Below are 25,215 nucleotides of genomic sequence, written 5' to 3'. Positions count from 1 at the left end.
GCAAGCAGCAATGACACCCTTATATTGTGGGGGCTTTTTTCTGTCTCTCTCTGCATCGTCTACAAATCTACATTCATTGTGTTAGTTCTGGGCTTCCTGTATAGAGGATACACTGGGAAGAATTGATGTGGAGCTGCTCACACTTTGGGGGAGGCTCACAGCTAATTGGTAGAACACATGCTTTGCATGTAGAAGGTCCCAGGTTCAGTTCCTGGCATTCCCAGAGAGCTACTGCCAGTCAGTGTAGAGAATACTGAGCTAGATGGATCAACGGCCTAGCTCAGTATATAAGGGCAGCTTACTATATATGTTCCTATGTTCCACATGCCCATGTGGCCAGAAATAGGAGCTTGGAGGCCCCAGGAGATATTCCCAGTAACTTTGCCTGGTCCCTGTTTAGAAGACAAAGTATGTTGTAAGGAGTTTGACAGATGTGACAGGGAGGATTATAGTGATACCATGGCAAGATTGCTGTCTCACCATCAACCTGTGTACCCTTCTTGTTTGGCTTCACCAAATCCATTACCTCTTTCCTCTTGGGCTAGAAGGCACAGCACCTTGTCAGTTCCCAAGAGAGGAAAGAGGCCAGGAAATATACAGAGGGCTTGAAAACCACTCTACAGAAACAGAAAAGGGGAAGACATTTGAGCACAACTCATCTACATTGTGAAAGTCACAAAAACATGCGAATATCCAATATAAATGGAATATAGCTGGAAAGTTCTGGAGTACTGTGGTTCCTTGATTTACTTATCCCGAAGGATAAGCCATATTGGCTGGCTGTAGTGAAAACATAACCAAAACCAATTAATACAACTAAGTGTCCTCTGTCAGCTTAAGGACTAATATCTGACAAAGTAGGCTGTGGTTAACAAAAGGAGAAGCCACAATAAAATTGTTAGCCTTTAAGAAGCCATAAATCTCTTACGATTTTTCTACAGTGTTATTTTCCAATACTAACTTCTGCATCTCTTATCTTTAAATATTAGAGATGTTAGGTGAGCTAAATGCAATAGAAGCAAGCAAAAGAATTTGTGCTTCCACCCATAGGTGGTGCAATTTCTCATCCTCCCATTAATTTGGCAAGTTGTTGGAAGTTGGAGAGAAAGAGAGGGGGTGCAAGTTAAGATATCAGAAAACACCTGGCTTTTTCAATTTCCTTTGAGACTCAACAATTGGCTTTGCTTAGGTTTTTAACATGCAAAATTTATCTCTTCTGTATTTAAATAGCCCCTCTAAAAAAAGTCATTGTGCCTAACTGGAAAGCTCCTGAATCAAACACTCAACAAGCAAAGAAGTTTATTACTCTATCAGTTAAACACAGAAAGCAGACAATAAAGAAAAACATTTGTAAAAGTTCCATCAAATTGCTTGGAACTCTTAGACACTTGCTTTGATAGATGCATATGCTAGCAATGACCCTTGTGTTCCCTGTAACATGCAAGTTGTCTCCCCCAGTACCTGGTAGGATGCACAGTGCTCTTAACTACAGTGGGATTAGGTATTCTTGCCACTATTGTATGGGTATTCACAGTACATGAGGCAGGGGTAGGTTCACTTTAAAAAATAGTCAAAGGAAGGAAAAATTCACAAGAGAGAGAAGAGAACAGCATTAAGAAAAGCATATAGCGTTAACTACACAAAACAGACCAACAGCAATTTCCCCGTTTAAAGATACTTGACAATCTTTCTATGGAATTGCATTGCTAAGCCTGAAATATATTTAAAAGAAGATGCTCAAAGACATGCTAGTTTTCCATAAAACTTAATCAACTTCATTTTCATATTATTTTTTAAAATCTTGGCTGCAGGATAGCAATAATTGTGCTTTGCAGGAAAGTTTCAAGATGTACAAAAACACAAGATATGAATTATTATGAGGAGACACAACTCTACACGGCTCCCACAATTCTAGTAGATACTGTAACCTGGTTACTCACAGCTCCTCAAGGCAAAAATCTGTTTCACTTGGGCTTGTAAGCCAGAACTGAAATTAATTCCACCCTTACCATCCTTCGTCTATTACTTCATAATATTATAGTTTGTGCAGTTTGCATTGCTACATATCCCGTCTCCAAAGGAAGCAATCTACCTGTTCCCTCCACTACAACGTATTTTTAAGTTATCCCTTAGCAACAAGCCCTTCCTTAATTATCAAGCCATATGTACTTCATGAATAGAAAAAACTAGTCTTGAAAACACATTTTCAAGACTTACGTAGCTGCAATGACTACTTCTTCGGTTGTAATGGGCTGTGTGCGTGATCTATCCTGCATTCGCCTTAACCTTCTTTCCACAGCAGAATTTCTTGAATGTGGCTTTGGAATACTTTTCCCATCAAATGACTTTTCCATTTCCTAGAACCAGATGCACACCAGAACCAACAGGTTAAAAGAAAGGCAGACTACTTAATCAATGCAGTGTTTACGAGAAGCCAACAAGGATTTATCAAGAACAAATCTTGCCTGGCTAATCTTATCTCATTTTTTGATCGGGTAACCTCCCTGGTAGACTGTGGGAATGCTGTGGACGTAATATATCTCGAATTCAGCAAAGCTTTTGACAAAGTGCCCCATGATATTCTGATTAGCAAGCTAGCTAAATGTGGGCTGGATGGAACAACTATCAGGTGGATCCACGCTTGACTACAGAATCATACTCAAAGAGTGCTTATCAATGGTTCCTTCTCAAACTGGGGGGAGGTGATGACCGGGGTACTGCAGAGCTTGATTGTGAACCCAGTGCTCTTCAACATTTTTATTAATGACGTGAATGAGGAGGTGCAGGGAACACTTATCAAATTTGCATGATACAAAATTGGGACGAACAGCTAATACCCTGGAAGACAGAAACAAAATTCAAAGGGATCTTGATAGGCTGGAGTACTGGGCTGAAAACAACAGAATGGAATTTAACAGGCATAACTGCAAAGTTCTACACCTAGGAAAAAGAAACCACCTTCACAGTTATAAGATGGGGGATACTTGGCTCAGCAATACTACATGCAAGAAGGATCTTGGAATTGTTGTTGATCACAAAGCTGAATCTAAGCCAAAAGTGTGATGTGGCTGCAAAAAAAGGTTAATGCTATTTTGGGTTGCATTAACAGAAGTATTGTTTCCAAATCATGTGAAATACTAGTTCCCCTTTATTTGTCACTGGTTAGGCCTCATCTTGAGTACTGCAACCAGTTCTATTATATCTTCCCTCAAGAACTTGAAAGGTTGTTACATAGAGGAGGGCCAGGAACTCTTCTCAATCAACCCAGAGTGCAGGACACAGAATAATGGGCTCAAGTTACAGGAGGCCAGATTTCGACTGAACATCAGGAAAAACTTCCTAACTGTTAAGAGTGGCATGACAATGGAACCAATTACCTAGGGAGGGGTTGGTCTCTCCAACACTGGAGGCATTTGAGAGGCAGCTGGACAGCCACCTGTCAGGTATGCTTTAAGCTGGATTCCTGCGTTGAGCAGGGGGTTGGACTCAACGGCCTTATAGGCCCCTTCCAGTTCTACTATTCTAGGATTCTAAGTGTCTTATAGTTGAGCATCCTTCAATGCTGGCAATCTTACACTTGGAATCAATTCAGAAGTGAGAAGAGGGCTGTACTGTGGAATGACTCTCCAGGGTTTCAGACAGGAGTCTCTCACAGCTGTACCTGGAGATGCTAGGAATTGAACCTGGGACCTTCTGTATGAAAGCAGATGCTCTGCCACTGAGCTATGTACCTTCTGTGACAACTCAAATCCTTGGAAACAACAAAATGTGAGACAGCTATGCATCCCTTGTCCTCACAGAACTGAGTTCCCATGTGTTATCCTGCATTGTTAAGTGAGCCACGGGTAGAGAGTGCTACAAAGGGAGCACTGGGTTTCCCATATATGGGGTACAAAACTAGTGAATGCACAGGAAAGCCTCTAGCGCAGGGATGGGGAAACTGTGGCCTTCTAGAGTGGAAGAACATCTGCATTGGGTGCATAAAGGTTCAATCCCTAGAGTCTCCAGACAGGGCTGGGAAAAGCTCCCTGAAACCCTGGACAGCTGTTGCTAGTCAAAGTAGACAATGCTGAGCTGGCCATGCTGGCTGGGGATGATGCGAGTCAAGCATCTGGAGGGCCACAGCTGATCCACCCCTGATCTAGCACATGCCCACTTACCTCCTACAGATTTGTGGCCAAACTGCTTAAATTGAAACCTAGGAAGCTGCCTTATACTCTGGTAGCAGCTCTCAGGGTTTCAGACAGGGGTTCCTCCTATCTGCATATACCAAGGATTGAACATGGGACTGTCTGCATGCAATGCAGATGCTCTGCAACTGAGCTATGGCCCTTCCCCAAAATAAAATGGTGAGATAAACCCCATGTACTGAGACAAGTAGATCACTTACCCTGAATAGCAACCTCTTTGCAGCAACACTCAGCTTGGCTCGCTCGTCCAGTGTCTCTTCATCTATGGATAATGAAGAAACAACATTGGATTATCTTTTGAAATTTCCAAGACGCTCTCAAAGCTAATTCTTTGGCATGTAAACAATGCAGGGACATGACTGGCAAAGACATACATGAGAAAGAGAAGCTCTGTTCAGCTCTGGGCAGGACAGTAGTATGACTTTTTAATGAGAATGTCAGCTACAGTTTGGTACATAATATAATTTTAACATAGCCAAAATTTTCCCTTTCCTGGCAGTTGTAAAGTAATGCACCAGTGTAAAAAAAGGGTTTTCAGATCAGTAATTACTGTTCAAAATAAATTATATTCTGATCTTTGCCTGCCATTTATATTGAAGATAAAGAAGCTTCATACTTGCTAGCCAAAAGATGTCCCTCATGATCCAGCAAGCCTGTTTTCTATATGTAGACATAACTTTGAAATCTGCCTATTTCCTCCATTTATTTTCCTTCTGTTGCTTCTTTTTGTGTTGATATCTAGACTTCAGGCCCATCAGGACAAGGACCTGCCCTCTCATTCTCTAAAGCACCATATACATAGATGACTTGCTAATACTAATGTTAATCAAATAATTAACAAAAGGTATTAGTTATTAAAATCAAGTAATTCCCAGCTTGCTTTTTAATCCATGATGCTTCACCTAGGTCTTTTTTAAAGTATTATTAAAAATTATGTTATCATCTGGCAGAGATTTTTAAAAGACCACCAGTCGGTATATGTTCATTCTGAATGCCTTATAGTATTAATTCCAGAAGCTGTTATTTATTTTATTTTTATTTATTATTTGATTTATATTCCTCCCAGCAGGAGCTGTTAAACTGATGGGGCCAGTCCTAATGTTACAGGAACAGTGTGCTGGTAGGTGACAAGTAGCGAGATCCCCCAGGTTCAAAACACAGCTGGACAAGCAGCTGGTTGGGGTAGGAGGAGACAAAGACTACTAGGCTGCATCTATGACATCAAAATTAGAAGTATGAGTTCATGGCCAAGATAGGAGAGTTATGTCTTGTTAACGTTTACTTGGCTAAGAATTCTTCTTTGGATTTTTATATAAATACTTCAATCAGCAGTAGAAGCTTGGTCTGGTTTACCCATAACATTAAGTCACGGTCAACTTTACACAAGGTTTATAAACAATGGTTTGTTTGTGGTTAATAAACCATGGTTTAGCCACTGGGCCAGGTTTGAACAATCAAATTAAATCATAGCTTAGTACACCATGGTTTATAAACCATGGATTAGTGTCACGTGTGAACCAGGCCTCTGCCTTGTACTTATCCCAGAAACCTTGCTGTTAATTCACTATCCTAGTCAGATAGAAACAATGTGACTTTTTCAACACATCTCTCTAATTGAAGTTACTGGAAATCATAACACTGTTGGTTACACCGAAGTTCTCCTTTACCAGTTTCTTTAAGTCACTCATCCCTGTTGTCTGCTTTTCAAATTCACTTGTATGGTGTACTATCCAGTGTATATTAGCTACACCCAATACCTCATTTGAACACAACATAAGAACACAGGAAGCTGCTTTTTACTGAGTTAGACCACTGAGCCATCTAGCTCAGTCTACAGGGACTGGCAGCAGCTGTCCAGGATTCCAGACAGGGGTTTCTCCCAGCCCTACCTAGAAATGGCAAGGATTGAACCTCGAACCTTCTGCATGCAAAGCCCATGCTCTATGACTGAGCTATGGCCCTTCTCTTAACCTCAAATGAGAGTTACTATCCATCAACCTTAGGTCTTGATTTATTGGTACTTGCACCATACTCTCAGATCACATCAGCCTTCTACTGAAAGGGTTCTGGAAGTTGTCCTATTTATGTGGACAAAGACACAATGACTCATGCAAGAGACATTTTGTCCTTAATATTGTAATGATATAGAGTGGTATTCAATGCTAGGCCTATACAGAGTAGACCCACTGAAGTTAATAGGCATGACTACCATAGGTTCATTAATTTCAATGGGTCTACTGTGAGTACGTCTAGAATTGAGTTTTTAGACTGTACACTGCTTAGTTTTTTGAAAGATTAAGTGGTATATTAATGTTTTTAAATCAATAAAATAAAGCCGTCAGCCCCAGTTGTCATGGCCAGTGGCCAACAGTAATGTGAGTTGCAGTCCACAACATCTGGGGGTCACCACGTTGGCTATTCCTGGCTTACTGTATTAAGCTAACAAATGAAGTTTGACCATCTTCAGATTTAAACCGAATGGTAAATTATTCAACTTCATCTCTTTATAAGGCCCAAGGAAAGAAGTATCATTTACTTCTTCATGTATGATCTAAGTTAAAGGCATGTATTAACCATTAGTCAGGGCCATTTTGATAAACAAATGGCAGAGGAGCCTGGCCAAACTACCACCTCAAAATGGCCTATCTAGTTCCACTGTCAAAGATGTTGCTCATTCAGATCGCCCGTTCCACCTCTGGGGTTGACGACTGGAGGCCAGATGGATCATTGGGAGGGCCAGATTTAGCTAGGGTGTCACCAGCTGCAACATACAAAGTTACCCAGAAAAAATATGGTCCAAAAAATCCTCTTACCATCAGGAGCTGACATTTCTGGACTGAATACAGACCTATGGAGATTTTGTAAAAGAAAACACAAATATCAGTTGGAAAGAAAAATTGTTACCAACCAGTAAACCTAATCGTGGTCAAGAGAGACAGCAAATAGGTTGCAAATTAAAAAAAAAGTTTTTTAAGTTACAATAATGTTTCATTTACAATGATCCTTAAAAAGCAGGAAGGCAAGCAATACCAGCCAGGTGTAAGTTGCACGGAGAATGATGTCAAGACAACTAACAAAAGAAGAAGAAGCTAAAACTCTGCTAATTGTTATACACAGCACTGACCTTTGGCTTAGAGCCTAAGGACTGCTCCCTTTTTAAATCTTACCTTAAAACATATAAACGTCTTTCTGTAGAGACATATTTGGGTTGAATACAGTGGCAAACAATTGCTTCCACTTTAAATACTGAACCTTCAAAAATAGTTTAAACTACATTACCATCTTATCTGAATTAATATTTAAGTTGCATTGCATTAAAAAAAGAACTTGGAGAAACTAGGCTGCTTTTATTACTGCAAAGTGTCATTCTGGGTAACACTACTCCAGCGTGCTGAGCTATAAATGCCTACCTATCTGTTTCCTTTCGCTCTGCTGAAGTTATAGGTTGAGTCCTAAATCTCTCAGAAGTCTTTCTACTTTCCCCAGGAGTAAAATAGCGTCTTGGCCTTCGTGACCCTCTTTCGCGTTCACCACTGGCAGACAAATCAGTACCTGATGTTGGCATCTCAAATTGAGATTCACTTTTTACCATGACCGAAAGTGTGAAGAAAGGAAACAAAGAATTAGGATGGGGAGGAGAGGGAGGGAAGAAAGAGAGAGAGAGTTGAAGGACAAATATAAAGCATCCCATCAAATCAGTCCATTAAGGATCACTCTGCATGCTCCTAGAAAACCATGCACAGAAAAGTACAAAGTCATTCCATTCCAGCTGCCCAACATCAGAACTTGCACTAAGCAAGCAGAAGCACAAACGAACAAGAGGACTCAGGCCAACTCCGCCTCCAAGACACACTAATGGGAACTGACTTGTGTGTTTGAAGTGCTGCAGAACGCAACTGATGTTGAGTTTTGAGTGCCATTTATGCCAAGGACGTGCAAGTGTCACACCAAATTAAATATATATATATATATTCAGAAACATCACCTACAGTTCAGGTTTCTTGCGGGCATTGGCAGTTTCCAAAAAGGCATTACGGAGTTGGGCAACAGAGACTTTTGTGTCAACCGTGGCAATCTCACCATTGGGGATCTTGGCTTCAGTGCTCTGAAACTCCACTGCGTTCTTTGCAACATGCTCCTTACTTTGAAAAACCTCTAATTTAGATGAACCGCTATCAGAAAGCGAGCGAGTAAGAAGCTTATGCTTCACTGGAGTCTCTTCCCGAGCCTGAAATCTCTCTTTAGTACTCTGTAGATACATGACTGTTTCACTCCTTTCAATGTTCTCCTGAGTCTTCACCTGAGGCCCAGGCAACCATTGCTTCAAGTGCTCTAGCTCTTTCTCAAGTTCCAAATACTTTGGCTTGCCAACTGTACGTTTCTCAAGTTCATCTCCTCTGACGTGGCTCTCTCTGTTCATCCCTTGGCTATGAATCTCTGAAGGCAAAACTGACTGCCTTTCCTGCTCAGCGTCCGCACTGGAGTAAGTGAGCTTCGATGATCCATGATTCTGACGCAAGTCATTTTTTTCATCATCCATTTTAGTGTTTGCTGGGAATCTGGTTATGAAGTCGGCACTTGCTGGCACAGGGAGGCTGAAAACAGGGCTAGTTTCTGGTTCTTCGGGTGCCACCAGTTTAGCTGTATGAGCAATTCCAGCAGGCTGGACATAGCCATGTGTTGGTTGGCAGACCAAACCATGTGGCTGATTGGCAACCCTATGGAAAGCAGACGTTTCTGACTGAAGAGGCACGATATTAACAGGCACTGGGCGAATCTTTCTTTGAGTCACCGTGTCTGTTAGAAGTTCAGGGCTTGCACAAGCACTTTCCTCTTTCACCAGTTTCTCTCTAACTTTTACTCTTTAAGAAAGAAAAATTGATTAAAAATGTGGGACAGTTGTAACAAAGCTGGAGAGGGGAAAAAAACCACATGCACCAATTTTGGGAAAATCCAGCAACATTAAGAATTAGGCATCAAATTAAACTAGACAGCTAGAGGGGGGATATCTGAGGACCTACCTAAGAACTGCTTTTTGCCAAGTCCCAGCCCACTGATATCACTGAGGATCATGACACTTTTCTGCTTAACCACTTGTCTGTCCACTTCTATTGTCATGCATTGTACAAGGGTGTGCTGAACAATTGAGTCTGCTGTGTCAAATTTGCTGATGAAGAAACATAGCTACAGATGCCTACATGGATAATGAATAGAGTTTGTTCTTCAACTAGCTACTTATACCACTGAAATGCATAAATAGCACCTTCATTTGAAATATTTAAAATACTGGTACTGGTCTATCTCTAGAGCGGAAAAGAAAAATGGGTGGCTCCCTTAACATTTTTCTTTCTTTTTTAAAAAAAGTTGAGAACACATTATAAGAAGAAATGCAGAAAAAGAGAAAGACTACACTTGAATTATAAAGCAGGGAGAGAATCTTCTAAATAGCAATGGAGAGGAGAGATCGCCTAATCTTGCCATGTAAACTGGAGGCCAATATTTTAGAGATATTAGTTTCATTTGTGAATGACACACATCTATTTGCTATTTTCTTTTGCAAAATGCACAAAAAATGCAAAACAGGAAAAGCGAGGCTCCTGCTCATGTATATTTTGCTGCAATTTGAAAGTGTATGCACCACACAGGGGTGTATTTTATATGCTGCTACCTGTATCTTAGTACAAAACATATCCTAAGCAGAGGTCCTGAGAAAGGAACTCAAGAGTAAAACAAGCTTCAATCAACTGTCTGGGAGCCTGCATGTATGTTTGTTTGTGCTAAGCCATCTTTTGGTTTAGTATTATGTGCAAACAAGGTCTGTGTGTTAGGTAAGAGAGACTGAGTGGAGTGTGCAATCCATGCAAAACTCCCTATTAGCTAGAGTGTCTCTCTTAATCATAGCTGAATGTGTCCCATATAGCATTTGAAATGTTATCTACTATATATTCCTTTCTTGAGGAACTATTACTAATAGGGATTGTCCATATGTTACATTAATAAGGAAATTCTTATTTTAAGTGTGCTGTGTAGCAGTAAACAGTGGGAATTTTGTTACAGCGTGTTTTTAACAACCAGATTTAGGAACTCTTCCCTGCCTGCTAACTGGAGGCTCAGTTTTTGGAAGGACAACTCATCTCTTTGCAAGAACTCTTATCTGTAAGCATGCAGAGTTCACAGCTTCAAAGACAGGCTAATATATCAACTATACATTCCTTTGCATTTTCACATTAAGGGAAACCACACAGTATGGTGGTGAGGTGGGTACATTCAGCGCTTGCAACTTTTCATAAGTAGAACTCTGTTGCACTGCAGATTTCAAGTCAGGAGAAGCACATTAATGGCGCTCTAAAAGCAAGGCCTGAATTTAGCCAGCACCACTATGTTTACAACTTTGGATCAAACATTAAGGGCATTTATAGCACTTCCTACCAGAATGCTGATTAGTTGCATGTGACAAAATAGAAGCAGCAGAAATTCTGGAAGTGGGGGAGGGCAGGGGTAGAGGGGTGCTTCATCAGAGCAGAAACGAAGAACAGAAAGTGTGTTTTCTGATCCACTGCCATTAAAGGGTGTCAACAACATTTGTTAAAATGATAGTGGGGGAGAGGAAAAGGAGAGAGGAAGGGAACAGTTCAATAATTATTATTTAAGCTACACAGCTATATGGTAGGATACCTGGAGGGCCAGTTGATAAGTGAAGGTGTGTCCCCATCCGAATCTTTCTGAAGAAACCAATCAGGTTTTGTTTTCCCTGCACTACTATAGAAAATAGAGCTTCAGCATTTTTTTCCTGGCAATATGACAATGCATGCACACTCGTTTCCCCTTCCCCCTCCCTTAAACAAGTTTCTCATTATTCATAATAAATCTTTGGTTTATAAATGCAAGAGGCAGGCTTGTAGCTTTAGAATAGCTGTGCGCAAATATAACCAGGAACTTATCTGCAATACACATAGAAAAAGCTAAACCTTTGTTGAGACAAAGATGCTCACAATATGGACTACTATACAGTAGGGCCCCGCTTTAAGGCGTTCCGCTGATACGGCGGCTTTCGTTTTCCATTTTAAGGGTTTTTTCCCCCTTTTGTGACATTTTGCGCTGTTTTCGCATCATTTTCGCGCGACGCAGCCCATTAAAGTCAATGGGGTTCCACTTTACGGCATTTTCCGCTTTACGGCGGAGGTACAGAACGGAACCCGCCGTATAAGCGGGGCCCTACTGTACATCTCAGTGTGTTTCTGTGAAACTCCCCATTTCTTCTGGTTTGATATTTAATCTGAGAAAGACATTCCCAAGAAACTAGGGAGTAACACACTCAAATTAACAAATAATACATTGACTTATTGAAACTAGTTTAAGTTTTTGTTTGTTTAGATAACAGGCATGGTGCATTTTCATTTTAAAAAGAGAATATATAGAGAAAAGGGAAAGTTCTAAATGGATAAAAAAGTCAGATATACAATAATAATAATCAAGAACTATCTTAAAATGATTTTTTAGTCTGAAGCTTCAACCTATCTTACAACTTCTCTCTGTTAAATAGAATCCTTTAGCACAGAGACAGATTTAGTTTTTATATGTATTTCATTCAAAATACAGGAACTTGTTCATAGCTGTTGAAATACCTGGCCCTGGGGAGCTTTCTTTCAAGAAGAACTTGAATATGCTCCTTTAACTCTCAAATCCATAAGAATAACCAAGCAAATGTGCACACTTAAGCTATGTTTGGATGATCAAATTCTGGCTTAATAAGCTACGGACATGCATGAGCTGAGAGCACCTGTATGTATCTCACTGCTTTTGTTCAAATGGGACTAAAGCAATGTTTGGACAGTCAAATCCTGCCTTAAAAAACTAGGATTTGCCCAAGCTGTGTGTACCTGCACCCGTTTCTGGGATCTGACAAACCAGTAAGCCAGTTAACCATAACTTCCTGTTACATCCAAACTATGAACTATGGCTAATGCATGTGTGCCCATGGGGGGGGGAGCAAGCAGGGAGTCCCCCCCCCGGTGAACTATAACCCCAAGATCCCAAAACAAGTAAGTTCTAGCATTCATAGAACCTGAGATAGGAAGCAAAATGTACAGGCACTATTATTTTTTTGTGAGAGGCTAACCTGCTCCCCACTTTCAATGTTTTATTTTGTTCCCCACCCCACCCCCATAGAAAACTTTCTGCAGATACCTATTTTAGTTCCTGGTTTGGATCTAATAGGAAGCTATGGTGAATTGGCCTCCTGGTGTGTTTGTTCATACAAAGGGAAAAAGCAAAATCATTGCAGTTCCAAGCAGCTTGGGCAAATCCTGGCTTACTAAATCAGGTTTTGATTGTATGAATCCTACTTTAGTCCTTCCTCGGTGGGAAGAAAGCAGTGAGATATGTACAAGATGTAAATATTTAATTTGGTAATAATCCAAAACTGCAAAATGCAAATACTGAATCCCTGATGACTAATAATTATCTTTAAAATTAGCTATTTCAGACCAGATTCTTGCAACAAATACTTATTTCTGACTTAGTGAAAGGCACTTAGTGACTTAGTGAAAGGCACAAAACACCTAGCTTAGGGGGGAAACGGGGGGGGGGAAGGAGCAATAGCACTGGCACCTCTCCCAACAGTCAGCATTCCTAGCTGAAGAATCTGGCAAGATCTTGATAGGTATGGAAGCTAGAGAGTTTGATGCCAGCTTAATCTTTCTCACAGAGAAGCTTTAGCTGGAGTCACAGTGACCTGAGATGTAACCCAGCATGGAAAGAATGAGGAAGCTGACTGCATTAATCCCAACAAAAGAGTCCTCGTCCAGATCTGCTTCATGTGTCGGTTATTTTAATCTATGCTAAAGCCTCAGAATAAATATGAAAGCATACTGAACTTGAATTAGTGACCTCAGTTTGTGTGTGTGTGTGCACATGTGCACAAGCAAATACACACACCTGAACACATAAGCATTCACAAACACTTTTTAGAAGAATGTGTATAAAATGCAATGCAAAAAGCTAAAGATAAAGGAATAATTGGGAGTTATTTTAATACACACACACATACTCATTCTGAGTCCAGAAGGCAAAAAAGTATAGGTACTTGCACAAAAGTAATACGTTTGCCTCATAGACCTCATAGACCTAGGTGCACGTTTAAAAATGACAAGACTCAATAAGTTTAATCTTTGGACTACTTCACTACTCTTACCAATACCTGGAGTGACAGGATGGCTCTCTCTTTCATGGTTTCCCCGCATATTTGTTGATTTTCAGGTCAACAGCAGAGAAAAGGGGGGAAATGTTTTCCTCACAGTCCATTTAAATATTCAAAGTACAACCTTCCTTTTGAAGTCATTCACTGCCAGTATTTGTCCCTTCTGCTGCTCTGCTCCACGTTTTTCCTAGTTAAGGCTTTTTCTGCTTAGAGTGATCTTTGCCAATCAGCGATAATGTAGTAAAAATGTCATCACAATGGTACACAGTGAATTGTGTTTGGCTCATCTTGATGTCATTAGGGGCAAATGATATCACCGGGGTCAAATGAAGCCCATGTAAGATAAGTGCAATTTTCAAATAAAAGCAGTTTATGGGTCCTGGATCAGATCAAAAGCCAATATAATACAGCATCCTGCTTCCTGCAGTGGCCAGCTGAGACCTATGGGACCCTCACAAGCAGGGCATTAGAGCAAGTGTTCATCTCACACACACACACCCCTGGAAGAATGATTTGGGCCCATCCCTAATAAAAACTTCTACTCTTATACTTGGGTAATTACATAAGAGAGAAGTGGCTTCATGGAAGCAACTTTGGAGGCAACAGCAACCCTGTCACGCCAGATACATGTGAAGGGAACCTAAGAATTTGAAAAATCACCATGGTCAGAACTGTTTTCTCTTGACACTTGATTGGTTCAGAAATTTAGACAAGTTTTATGGCAAGCAGCATAGGAAAAACAATGGCCAATTAAGAGCTACCACTTTTGCCTCATCTCTGAATGCACAATAAAACAATACTAAATTCAAATGCAGCTTAGGAAATTAGTATCAGGCAACCGCAGAACAAGACAGGAGCCTACAAGAGTGCACTTGCCCACAGCCAGTCCTCAATGAACTTCATGAATGCTGCAATACACAATCCACTTAAATTGAAGTTTAAGTGCAAGCACTTAGTGTTTCTCCCACTGATGCCAATGCCGTTATTTATAAAGCATCATTAAAAAGAATGCCAAAGAATCTGGAAAATTGCAGAGCCTAACACTGAAACTAATTTTTATTAATGTAGTCTTAACCCTCTCTCATCTTTAAAACTTCCCAAGGAGGCTTTACTGAATTGTGGGGAGGGAGAGAAAGAACAGTGAGTGTCCTTTAAGTCTAGGACAGGCACGTAACTTAGAGGTTGGGCTGAAAGACAGTTCTGATTCCACACTTGCTGCAATGTGGAAATTGTTATAGCATCCTTCCAAGAAGTCTATATATTTGAATGTGTGACACTGGAAGCCACTTTTGGTTGTTCCCTTCTCAGTTTCAGTTTGGACTGATCTTATTTCCATTGGTTCACTTGCCAGTACAATTAGGGCACCACTTCTGGTGGTAGGTCACAATCAGCCAACTCTGCTAAGACGCATGTAAAGCAATCAGCAGCTCCTCTCAAACAACGTGCCTCTCTCTGCTGCTGCTGCACTTACTTTCAAGCAGCCTGATTCCACCCAGCTATTCCCCCAGTGGCCCAGAACAGGGGTTTGGCGGTTGCACTCACTTGCCGCCAACCGCGACTCCTCCTTCTGCTGTTTTTCCTTTAAAGCCTACTGCTGGGTTTAAAGTGTTTTACTACTCTCTTCTCATTAATTCTGGTCACATCCATGCCATACATTTAAAGCAGTATTATATACCTCTTTAAACAGCCATGGCTCCCCCCCCAAAGAATCCTGGGAACTGTAGTTTAACACCTTTAACAAACAGTGGTTAGGAGACCCCCTTTCCCCTCACAGAGCTAAAATTCCCAGAGTTCCCTGGGAAGCGGGATTGATTATTAAACCAATTGTAGCTCTGTGAAGGGAATAGAGGCCTCCCCAATAACTCTGAACACTCTTAACAAACTACAGTTCCCAGGATTCCTGGGGAAGAACCATGATTGTTAAAGTGGGGATAATAGTACTTTTAATGTGTAGGATTGTATCCAACTAAGTTTTACTCAGGGTAGACCTACTGAAATTAATGAACCCAAGTGAGTCATGTTCATTATTTTAAATGGGTTTATTCCAAGTAGGACTAGCACGGGATAAAATCCATGGTGCAGATATGGCCTGCCTCTCATCACCACCTCTCAATGTATTTACCATGACACATAGCTGTGTGTGTACTTCTCTGTCCATAGTCCCTACTAGTTCAGTCCAAAAATGGCAACTGCACATTTAAATTCCTCCTCTCTCTCAGCAATGTTTTGCACAGTTCCCTTTCATTCTGACATCCCCAACAACCATCAGCAGCAGCCAATGATGTGAAGCAGGGAAACACACAACACTGTGGCATCAGAATACAGTTGTTGTCCTTAATGTCACCGGGAGTGGGTGGGGAGAAAAGGGGACATGGTTGCCATTTTGAGAAGATTACGATGTATGCAAGATCATGTACTTGTGTCCACTGATAAAATGCAACCTGAAAATTTTAAGTTACCGTATATTCCAGTGTATAAGACGACTGGGCGTATAAGACGACCCCCAACTTTTGAGAAGATTTTCCTGGGTTAAAAAGTCATCTTATACGCCGGAATAACAGCCCCCCAATCACAGCCACAACTCTTCAACCCGCTTGCCCCCATAGCAACCCGCCCCCAGCCGCAAGAAAGACCCTGATCCCCGTTTAAAAAGCCAGCATCCCTCTCCCCTTTCTTCCCTGCGTGGCCAGCGCCCCCTCGCCCCATAGCCCGCACCGACCTTTGCCCACCAAGAAGTGGATGTCGCTGAGCACCTCGTTCTTGAAGAGGAAGGCGAAGCGCTCCTGCACCGTCGGCTTCGTCGCCTGCCAGTTGTAGGCCGGCTCCCGCGGCGCCAGCAGGCCGGAGGCGGCGGTGGCGGTGGAGGGTGCCGAGGAAGAGGCCGCAGGGGCAGCTGTCGGCAGTGGGTTCCCACCTCCGCCGCCTCCCGCTGCTGCTGCTGCTGCCGCCGCCCAGTGGTTGTGCGTCAGCGGAGGCGCCGGCGCAGCCTGCGGAGGCAAGAGCAGCGAAAGCGTCCCGCCGTTGGCCGCCCGAGGAGGAGCAGCCACCGCCGCCGCGGCCCCGTCGCTCGCCTGAGCAGCCGCGGGCGGAGGAGCAGCAGCAGCGGCGGGAGGCGGTGCAGGCGAGGCCGCCACGGAGGAGAAGGACGCGGGGAGGCTGCTGCTGCTGCTCCCCACCCCGGCCGCCATTTTGCGGCGGAGGAGGCCGCGCAGGAGATGGCGGGGACGGAGGAGCAATGGGGATTCCCCTCAGGGGAGGGGACGCCGGGCCAGGCTGCAAGCAGGAGAAATACTATATTCCGGCGTATAAGACGACACCCGGCGTATAAGACGACCCCCAACTTTTGTGAAGATTTTCCTGGGTTAAAAAGTCGTCTTATACGCCAGAATATATGGTACTCACTTTGAATTGATGTGCACTGTTTAACATTTACACTGGGTTTTATGTGTGGTAACTGGAGGATTTGCAGAATTTATTTTTTCTTATCAAATTCCATAAGTGCATTTTAAAGGGCAGATTCCTTGTTATTAGGTCAACTGCTTTTCAGAACTCTTTCCCTTAAGTTGTTCCCTATTTCTGCACTGAACTCAAACTTCTCATAACTCTCCTGGTGGTTCTCAGCCTTGCAGAAGCCTACATTTGATCAGCTGTCGCTACCTTTGATCCTGTTCACAGTTAACATCAACACTACCTGCTTCCTTAGTGGATTTCAACCATTCTCCATTGCTGCCTTTTCAAGGAGTATTCCAAGCATAAAATTTATGCCAGGCATTCTGTGTTATATTTCAAATTCCTTCCCAAAATTCCAATTGTTCTTATTCTAATAACACCAGAAGTAAGTGCAGTGTATGTGTGGTCACACTAATCCACACTTCTTGATGTGTGGGTAAATCTCTTGCCATTTCCTTCCTGCTCAACCTCCTCCTCATTGCATTATCTTAAAGTTAGAATGTGATGATGACAAAGTCCTTGGAGCAGGTATACCATATAAACCAGCAGTGATGCCAATATAAAACAGTAACAGCGCACTTACCCTAATCTGCTGTCGCTGAGGAAATGACTTGGTGAAGCTAGCTGCTTTGGTGAAGAAAGGGAAACCCTGCAAGTTTGCTTTGGCGAACTTGGCACTTCAGTTAGGGAGGAGTCATAGCCCATAAATGGGAAGGATGTGGAATTCTCTGATGCAGAGGGTAGATCATGTCTATTGGAACCAGGCTCTGGAGCTTCTATCTCATAGTCCTCCTTCAAATACAATTTTTCTTTTTTTGGAGAACTTGATCTCTCAAGCCCAGAATTTTCCTTGGACTCTGAAGCAGCATTCCTCGTCTCCTTGTTCTCTGTTGTCACTGAATACACAGAACTAAAATCTTTACTTTCATCCTCTTTTTTCTCATTCTTTGGTATTCTCTTCTCAGCCACATCTTCATCTTTCTTTACCCTGGTGTATTTGGAAAAATATTCTGTGTCCACATCTGAATCTATTGAAAGTCCATATTTTTCAGCCAACTGGCGACGTCTCTCTGCTTTGTACCTAGCTATCCTTTCTGCTTTGGACTCGAGTTCCTGGGAATCCATGACTAAAGGATTGTAAGAAGGTGGCTTTGTTTTTCCGCTAGTGGATTCTGCTCGATATCTGGATCTAGACTGATTCTCTACTGAAGAATCTGAATTTTCTTCTTCATTTGACCTTCCTATAACAGAAGAATTGTTAGGATAGTCAGCAGTTTTCCTTTTTTTCTTTTTAAAAAGTCCTACAGAGCTTTACATATTATCCTGGCAATCATCCACTTTTTTATGACTCTCTTCCAGATGCCTTAGTGTTCAGTGCAAATTTTAATATCTATAAGGGGCACTAAGGAATCTGCAAGTAAGTCTTTTGTCTCTCTAAAAAGTCTCACTATATGCTAAAGAGGTCAAGGAAATATAGGCTAGGGTAACAGCTTGCAGAGCCTTTAATAAGCCTTTGCCTCTGATAATTGCTTTTAGGTTAGGAAGCTCCCCACAGCTTGGTTAAAAGTGTTTTGGGGTTTTGTTCCTCCCAAGCTTCAGGAGCTTCACTGGGCTTGCCCACTAGTGCTTGGAGCCTTAAACATTTCCCTTAGAGACATTTGCTTATCTCTGTGTAAATAGCAGTTATTCAGGACTTGGGGTTAAAAACAGATGAAGTTTTAAACCAACTTAATACAGCACAATGAACATGAGGAGTAAATTTAGAACTTGTAACTTTTCCCCATCCCCTGTGAGTCGTCCAAGAATATGTGTAGTTACTCTTCCATTTTGAAACCAAACTGAGTTCACTCGTTGCTATACATTACACCAAAATATAATGGAAATCATCTGTAAGCTGTGTCTTTTATTTCAGTGATTACGTTCTAAATAGAATACCACTATGTATACCCTGGGCTGATAAAATCCTAGAAAAATAGTACAGTTGAGCATCCTCACTATTTACCAGTTCTACAGATCCCTACAGTTAGAAAATGCCTATTTTTAAGCATGACTTGTATTTTTGAAAAACTAATACTGAAGAGCCTAAGAAGAGTCCTCCTGGATCAGACCAAGGATCTATCTAGTCTAGCATCCTGTTTCATATAGCGGCCAAACATATGCCTATGGGAAGCCCACAAACTGCACATGAACAGCTCTCTGCTGACCTCCTAAAACATGTAGGTTCCATATCACTTTCATGGTTAATAGTTGATAGACATGAATTTGACTGAGCTCCTTTTAAAGCCATGCACTTCTTTGTGGTGGTAGACACAACAATAGAATAAAGACATAAAAGAAAAGGGTTGAAGATATTTTATACCAGTTGCCCTTTAAAACATAAAGGGAATAAAACTTGATAATGCTCATTCATATTTAGGCAAAGCTTCTACTAGCCCAAATCTGCTATAATGCTTGTCTAAGGATGATGGAGGAGAAATTCGATTCAGTTTGCATTTGAAGTCAAATTTAAACGTTCTGAAAAAAATATGAGAACCAAAACACAGCCAGCCTTTGAAATTTACACTTAACCAAATTTTGCAATGCAGTCTCCAACTAATATTTACAAAAATGCATATGTTAGGGAAAGTGTGCATAAAAATGAACATATGAGTGAAAAGAACATTCAAAAATGCTTTAGATGGGGGAAATTGTTTGAAGAAATTTGTACATGAGTCAAAACTACCTACAAAAATTTATTAGAAGGGATTTGCACTAAAATGCTGAAGAATTTTTATGAGGTTTTTTAAAAAAAAAAATCACAAATTGCTGCAGAAATGTGCAAAACTCAATTTGGGAATGGAAAGATGAGAAATGGATAGAAGTGAAATGGACAAATTCTTCCATCCCTAGCTAAGGACAACATATATTACCAATATATTTCTTACTGAAGTGAGGACTATATGGATCTGTTGCACGCGTGTATCTTGGTGTATCTTCTTCTAGCAAACGATGGGTAACCAATCCCGGGCAGTTTTGCAAAAGGACGGGCTGAGTGTCATTTTCAATTCCCTCTAAACGCCTAGCTATCCTCTCTTTCCTGAGAAAGATGAAAACAAGAGGTTATGCCAGAAATATGCTCTAAAAAAAGGAAATTCATCCTAAAGTGTGACAAAAGTAATAATCTTTTGCAATGTCATCTATACTTTGAGAAATATAAAGGAAGATGTAGAATTTACCTTTTCATTTCCAAGGTATCCTGCCTGTTCGGTTCAAAGAGTTTTCTTAATTCAGAAACTAAAGCAAAACAAAAACCCACAAAATAAATATTAGAAACTATGCACTTTGTGAACACAGAGGTCTAGAGCTGTATCCAAAGTCAGTAATACACAGAATAGACCCAATGAAATTAATGGGTATGACTATCTTAGGTCCATTAATTTTAATGGGTCTACTCTTGAGTAAAAACTTAATCAGATACAACCTATAGATTTTTACAAGGCAGTTACTTGCAAACTGTAAAGTCAGAGAGCAACTGGCTTTAAGAAAAGCCAGACTATTAACTTTGCAAACCACAAATAGCAGAATACTACCAGAGTTCTAATTCCTGTTCAGAATGTTCCATGATCATGCATGGCCAGATAATGACTTATCACAGAGCGAGCAAGTTGCTGTGCAGTCACTTCCCTATAGCTTCTCTTCTGAAGTTACCAGAGCTATGTGTTCCTTCAAACAGCAGACATTCGCTATCTTTTTCAAATTTAGCCACTCTCAATGGGGAAGCAATTATTTTAAAAAGTGATACAGGAGATCTTGCTTCGATGGTGAATGAATTGTGCAAACCACAACTGTTTTGCAGCCTGCTCACAGGCAGCAGGACTAGGAACAGCCTCTCTGTAACTTTGCTTTTGGAGAAACTGTCTCACAGCAGACAATACTAGGCGACATGGACCAATAGTCTAACTGGGTATGTGACAGCTTCATATGGCTCATGCTATTTGATGCCATTAAACTTCCAGGAGAAACATGTGGACTACATGGATTCTGCAAATCAGCTCTCTAACCCCAGACAATTTTTAGTTGCTTCTCCATTTAGCTTAGAGATAATAAAATTAACTTTTGTTTATTTAATGGATTTTAGGCTGCCTTTCAGCAAAAGGCTTCTAAGACAACTAGGGAGAACGATAACGCTTGAAATAAAGCACACATAATTATATTTAACTTTCACATAACAACAGAAGCTCTCTCTCTCTCTCTGTGTGTGTGTGTAACAGTAGCAATGAAAACAACAAAACAAAGATAAAGATGAGACATTAAAAAGCCTAGGAGAACAGCAATGATTTCACCAGACACCAAAAAAAAATGGATGCATCTGTGTCAGCTAGAGTTCACTGGGACAGTATTCCACAACTGGGGTGCTACCACCGAAAAGCCAGAGCCCCAGCTCCAACCCATTTCTCTTCTGCCTAAGGTAGAGCCCAAAGCAGGGCAACTGAGCCAAACTTAAGGTAATAGCCGCATTTGACACTGCGGCTTGCCCAGCCGTGTTCACGGAGCCTCTATTTCCCTCCATTCCACACAAAACAGATAAAAAATAGTGTAGTGCTTGACAGACAGTGCTCAGGATCATAGCAAAATCAGAACCTGGCAAGTCAGGAGGAAAGCCAAGATCAGAGCTTGTGATTTGCTGGGGGCTGGGAGAACCCTGTGGAGTCAGGACATAGCAGATTAGGAATGAGTCTATCAAGCATCTGGCTCTTACTGACTTTTCCCACTCAACCCTGATTACTTGACAGAATCATTTTACTTCTTGGACCACTAACACACTACATGCTTGGCAGCCCTAAGCATAGGTTTTTAAGGGTGCTTTGGATAGATTTTATTTCAGTCCACATGTTTAGGTACATGAGCCAAGGACCTGTTACATAAATAACACCTATGCATAGCTAACTGTTCTTTAGGTGCAGGCTTAGAACATAAACTTTTTATTGCTATCAATGGAGCCATCACCGTACTTTATATATAGACACAGCCAGGTGTTTTTTTTAATGAACTACAAGTCACCACTTCACTGAAACAACCACCCTAAGAGTTCACTGATAAGCAAGACCTGCAACAAAATGCTGTGGTGTGCCTTCTCTATGGGGAAGTGCTCTTGTTCAGGTCCCTAGGTACCATAAGAGATTTGTAGTCCTGTTCAAGCCTTGCCTTGGAGGAAGGGAAGAAGGAAAAACATAGGGGCTTCCCATTCCACTGAGGCCTACCCCTGCCATGCTATGTAGTACTAGAAGATATGTATCCTGGTGCATATCCTGCTGATAGGTTAAAAAAACCCTACTCTACTAATGCAATGGTTTTCTGCTGGGGCTATTAGTGCTCTAGGTTCTACTACTGTTTTACATGCCTAAATGATAGCAATGGCCTCATGGAGTATCTCCGCAACACCTTCCCAAGCAAGACTGAGATAAAAATAGCACAGATCTAGCCTGTGCAGTGCTGCACTTTTTCCACACTTGAGATTCCAGACAGTTATATCAGTTACATAGGTTAACACATGACTAGAGACACTCCTAAGGCAAATTTGTCCCCATCCCCCTGTGATGTGAAATGACAGGTAGCCTGCCAGAATAAAGTTCCTCTGTATCATGGGTGGGGAAACTTGTGGCCCTCCAGATGTTGCTGGTCTACAACTCCTACCATCCCTAACCTTTGGACATGCTGGCTGGAATGGATGGGGATTGGGAGAGTCCAACAACCACAGGCTCCTCACCCGTTCTGTATGCTGCATTTAAGAAAAATTCACATTCGCTGATGTTTGAAAGTATTTTATTCCCACAGATACTAGTAAATGCCTGAAAAACCAGGTCAATTGAGTTCTGCTCCTCCTGTAATGTATATGTTATCAGTGCAAACCACCTGCATGTCCACTTTTTTCATGAATCTCATTGAGAGGTATACAATTTCACTCAGGCATGCTGGGCCAGTCTAAACATCAACATAAATTTTGGACTATCTAGGGTACATCTGAGTTGCATACGTTATCGCAGCACAGCTGCAAAATAGGGAACACTAGCAAGAGAGGAAGCAACATTTTTAAAGCAGTATGGACGGATGTGTATTTGCACCAGCTTTGCTTTAAGTCACTTAGTCCCAAGGATCATGTAAGTGACAACCCTTCCCATAAGCAACAGGTCTTCAGACTTCAGAATCTATTTTCAAATGATGTTCAGGGTACTTAAAACTGGGTTATTCTGCAATAAATTACATTAGAAATATCTTAGTTTTGAAAGCCATATAGTGTTAAAGACTTCTTCTTCTTTTTTACACAAGACACTCATTACATTTTAGCAGGTGAAATATGCATCTGCCAAAAAAGTCCTAGATATGTTCCAAGGACTTTTTTTTTTAAAGCACACAGAAAGTATCTTTATCTCTCTGCCTATATTTTGTGTCTGTCAAGCAGCACTAAATTTCAGGAAGGAACGGTTTCCCTATCATACTAACAAGTGTCCCACATTATGGAAAAACTCTTTGGGATAGGAGAAGGGATTCACTTAGATACAAGTCATATGACAGTGCTGGGCAGTCTATTTTAAGAGCAAAATTAAAGGCCTTTTGCAGTTCCTTCTACAAGGGGAAGGCACAGGCAAGTCTAAATCAAGAATTCCACATCACCAATTCTTTTTCAAAAACGACACCTAAATCCCACATCAATTTCATGCAAACAAATTTACTTATTTCTTTGTGCATCACTCTGAGCCCATTTCATTATGCTGTGGAAACTTAAACAACATTGGAAAGAACTTGGATTATACACAGTTTTTGGTGAAGTACTGTGGCAATGTAGACTTGGGAAGACAAGTGGGAAAGTTCTGGAGTAGAATGGACTAGCCCTGAGGCAAGGATAATGCGGTCAGAAAGAGGCTCTCCATTCCCCCCCCCCCAAGCCAGACTTAAGTAGTGATCCCTGGAGAATGGTCATTGTCCTATCTAGCAGTATGCAGCTCAGCTCATTCAGAGTTATCTGGAGCTACTTCTCCACAAGAGCTCTTGCAATGCAGCTGCTCTGTGCTTGCAGCCTTCTGTTCAGCCTGAATTTAGCAGTTTGTCTTTGGAGGTCTTAGTGGACCAGTGGTGGCTGGTGCCCATTGGGACTGGTAGGGTAGAAAGCAGGGAGACCAAGAGGAAGTGGAACCAGAGGCGGAGCCACTTCTCAGACTGACTGTAAGTGAGAAGGCAGGCAGGTGGGGGCTGCCTGAGGGCAGACTGAGGTTCGTGGGGCAGTGCTCTATTCACCCTAAAGGAACAGCCTCCACTGAAGTGGATGTATGGTCCTCTTTTAGGCAAGTGAGTGAATGAGAGATCTTTACAAGAGCTGATTCTAGGTAAAGGCAATCAGGTATGGAGGCCTAAAGACAGAAGTTAACTAAACATTCACATAAGCTACTCTGCAAATAACATTCACATAAACTCCTCTATGTGTAACATTTCACTGTGTTGCTATTTGTTTTTTACATAGACATAAACAGGAAAGATCCTGGGGACCTTATCAGGTCCGGTGTCAGAAGTAGGCATTGTTGGGCACCTACCAAGGTCCACAGCCATGCAGGGGTTTCATTGTTGTCTCCCCAGAGCTACTTGCAGAATGTCTAACCACCTACCCTCTCTGAGTACAGTAATGCATCAATTAACAAAGTAGATGCATTCCTCCACATCACTTCTTTAACAGAAACGTTGGTACCAGAGACAGGAATAACATGGAAAGAATAGGGATAGGTTCCTACACCCGCTCATTGATGGTGGAGGCAGCTTCAATAGGGGCTTTAAAGGGTGCCTACCCAGCACCCACCCACTCCCCCTCCTTCCCCTCATCTGAATCCTATTGGATCCTTCCCTCCACAGCCCTGGGAGAAAGCTAGAGATCTCTTTAATGCAAAGCAAACACATAGGCTGGTCAGTTTCACCCTAGCAAAACAAAGGGACAGGCATATCAGTTTATTGATAGGGAAGCAAATACACAGGCTGATCAGTTTCTCCTTAAAGCAAATGCACAGGCTTGAAAGTTTATCAAGTAGTCAGTTCCACTTTAAAAAAAGCCTTCCTTAAAAACAGCTTCCTTCCTGGAGGATTTGGTAACTGAGGTATTACTGTATGCAAGTATTGAGAAGATACAGCAGTATCTTTCACATCCTTCCTGTCCTCTAGGCAGCTATGTTGATTGGGCCCAGAGGGAGAGGGACAATGAAAGGGCAGTGGGAACACTGGGGAGGACAAGGGGGTCCACAGGGAGGGAGGCTCAGGGAGGGCATCTTGCCTGGAGCTGGCACTGGATTTCAAGTTTTCAGCTGCTTTGGGATGGGGGGTAGGGAGATGAATGGAGATTTCATACACTGAGGTAAA

General features: G+C 41.7%; 1 protein-coding gene across 26 annotated transcripts in view; it reads right to left on the bottom strand.

Annotated features, from left to right (window-relative positions):
• The window catches only part of SVIL (supervillin), a 196,345-nt gene that overhangs the window by 67,598 nt on the left and 103,532 nt on the right, over nucleotides 1-25,215 (bottom strand). For 18 of the 26 annotated variants that reach the window (XM_061586465.1, XM_061586466.1, XM_061586468.1 and 15 more), the window contains 10 exons: nucleotides 20,055-20,112; nucleotides 19,764-19,915; nucleotides 17,423-18,080; nucleotides 10,866-10,949; nucleotides 8,180-9,052; nucleotides 7,601-7,771; nucleotides 7,004-7,038; nucleotides 4,391-4,452; nucleotides 2,218-2,357; nucleotides 1,462-1,557 (listed from right to left, as the gene is read on the bottom strand). In XM_061586465.1, coding sequence (XP_061442449.1) covers nucleotides 1,462-1,557; nucleotides 2,218-2,357; nucleotides 4,391-4,452; nucleotides 7,004-7,038; nucleotides 7,601-7,771; nucleotides 8,180-9,052; nucleotides 10,866-10,949; nucleotides 17,423-18,080; nucleotides 19,764-19,915; nucleotides 20,055-20,062 — 2,279 coding nt within the window. In that variant the 5' untranslated portion in view covers nucleotides 20,063-20,112. The remainder of the gene's footprint in view (nucleotides 1-1,461; nucleotides 1,558-2,217; nucleotides 2,358-4,390; nucleotides 4,453-7,003; nucleotides 7,039-7,600; nucleotides 7,772-8,179; nucleotides 9,053-10,865; nucleotides 10,950-17,422; nucleotides 18,081-19,763; nucleotides 19,916-20,054; nucleotides 20,113-25,215) is intronic. The other 8 variants (XM_061586457.1, XM_061586475.1, XM_061586449.1 and 5 more) reach the window with 7 other exon arrangements.

The sequence above is a fragment of the Rhineura floridana genome, chromosome 10, assembly GCF_030035675.1.
Source record: "Rhineura floridana isolate rRhiFlo1 chromosome 10, rRhiFlo1.hap2, whole genome shotgun sequence".
NCBI classification, from domain to species: Eukaryota; Metazoa; Chordata; class Lepidosauria; order Squamata; family Rhineuridae; genus Rhineura; species Rhineura floridana.
The sequence above is the reverse complement of the archived record's forward strand: the minus strand, read 5'-3'. Positions and strand labels throughout refer to the sequence as shown.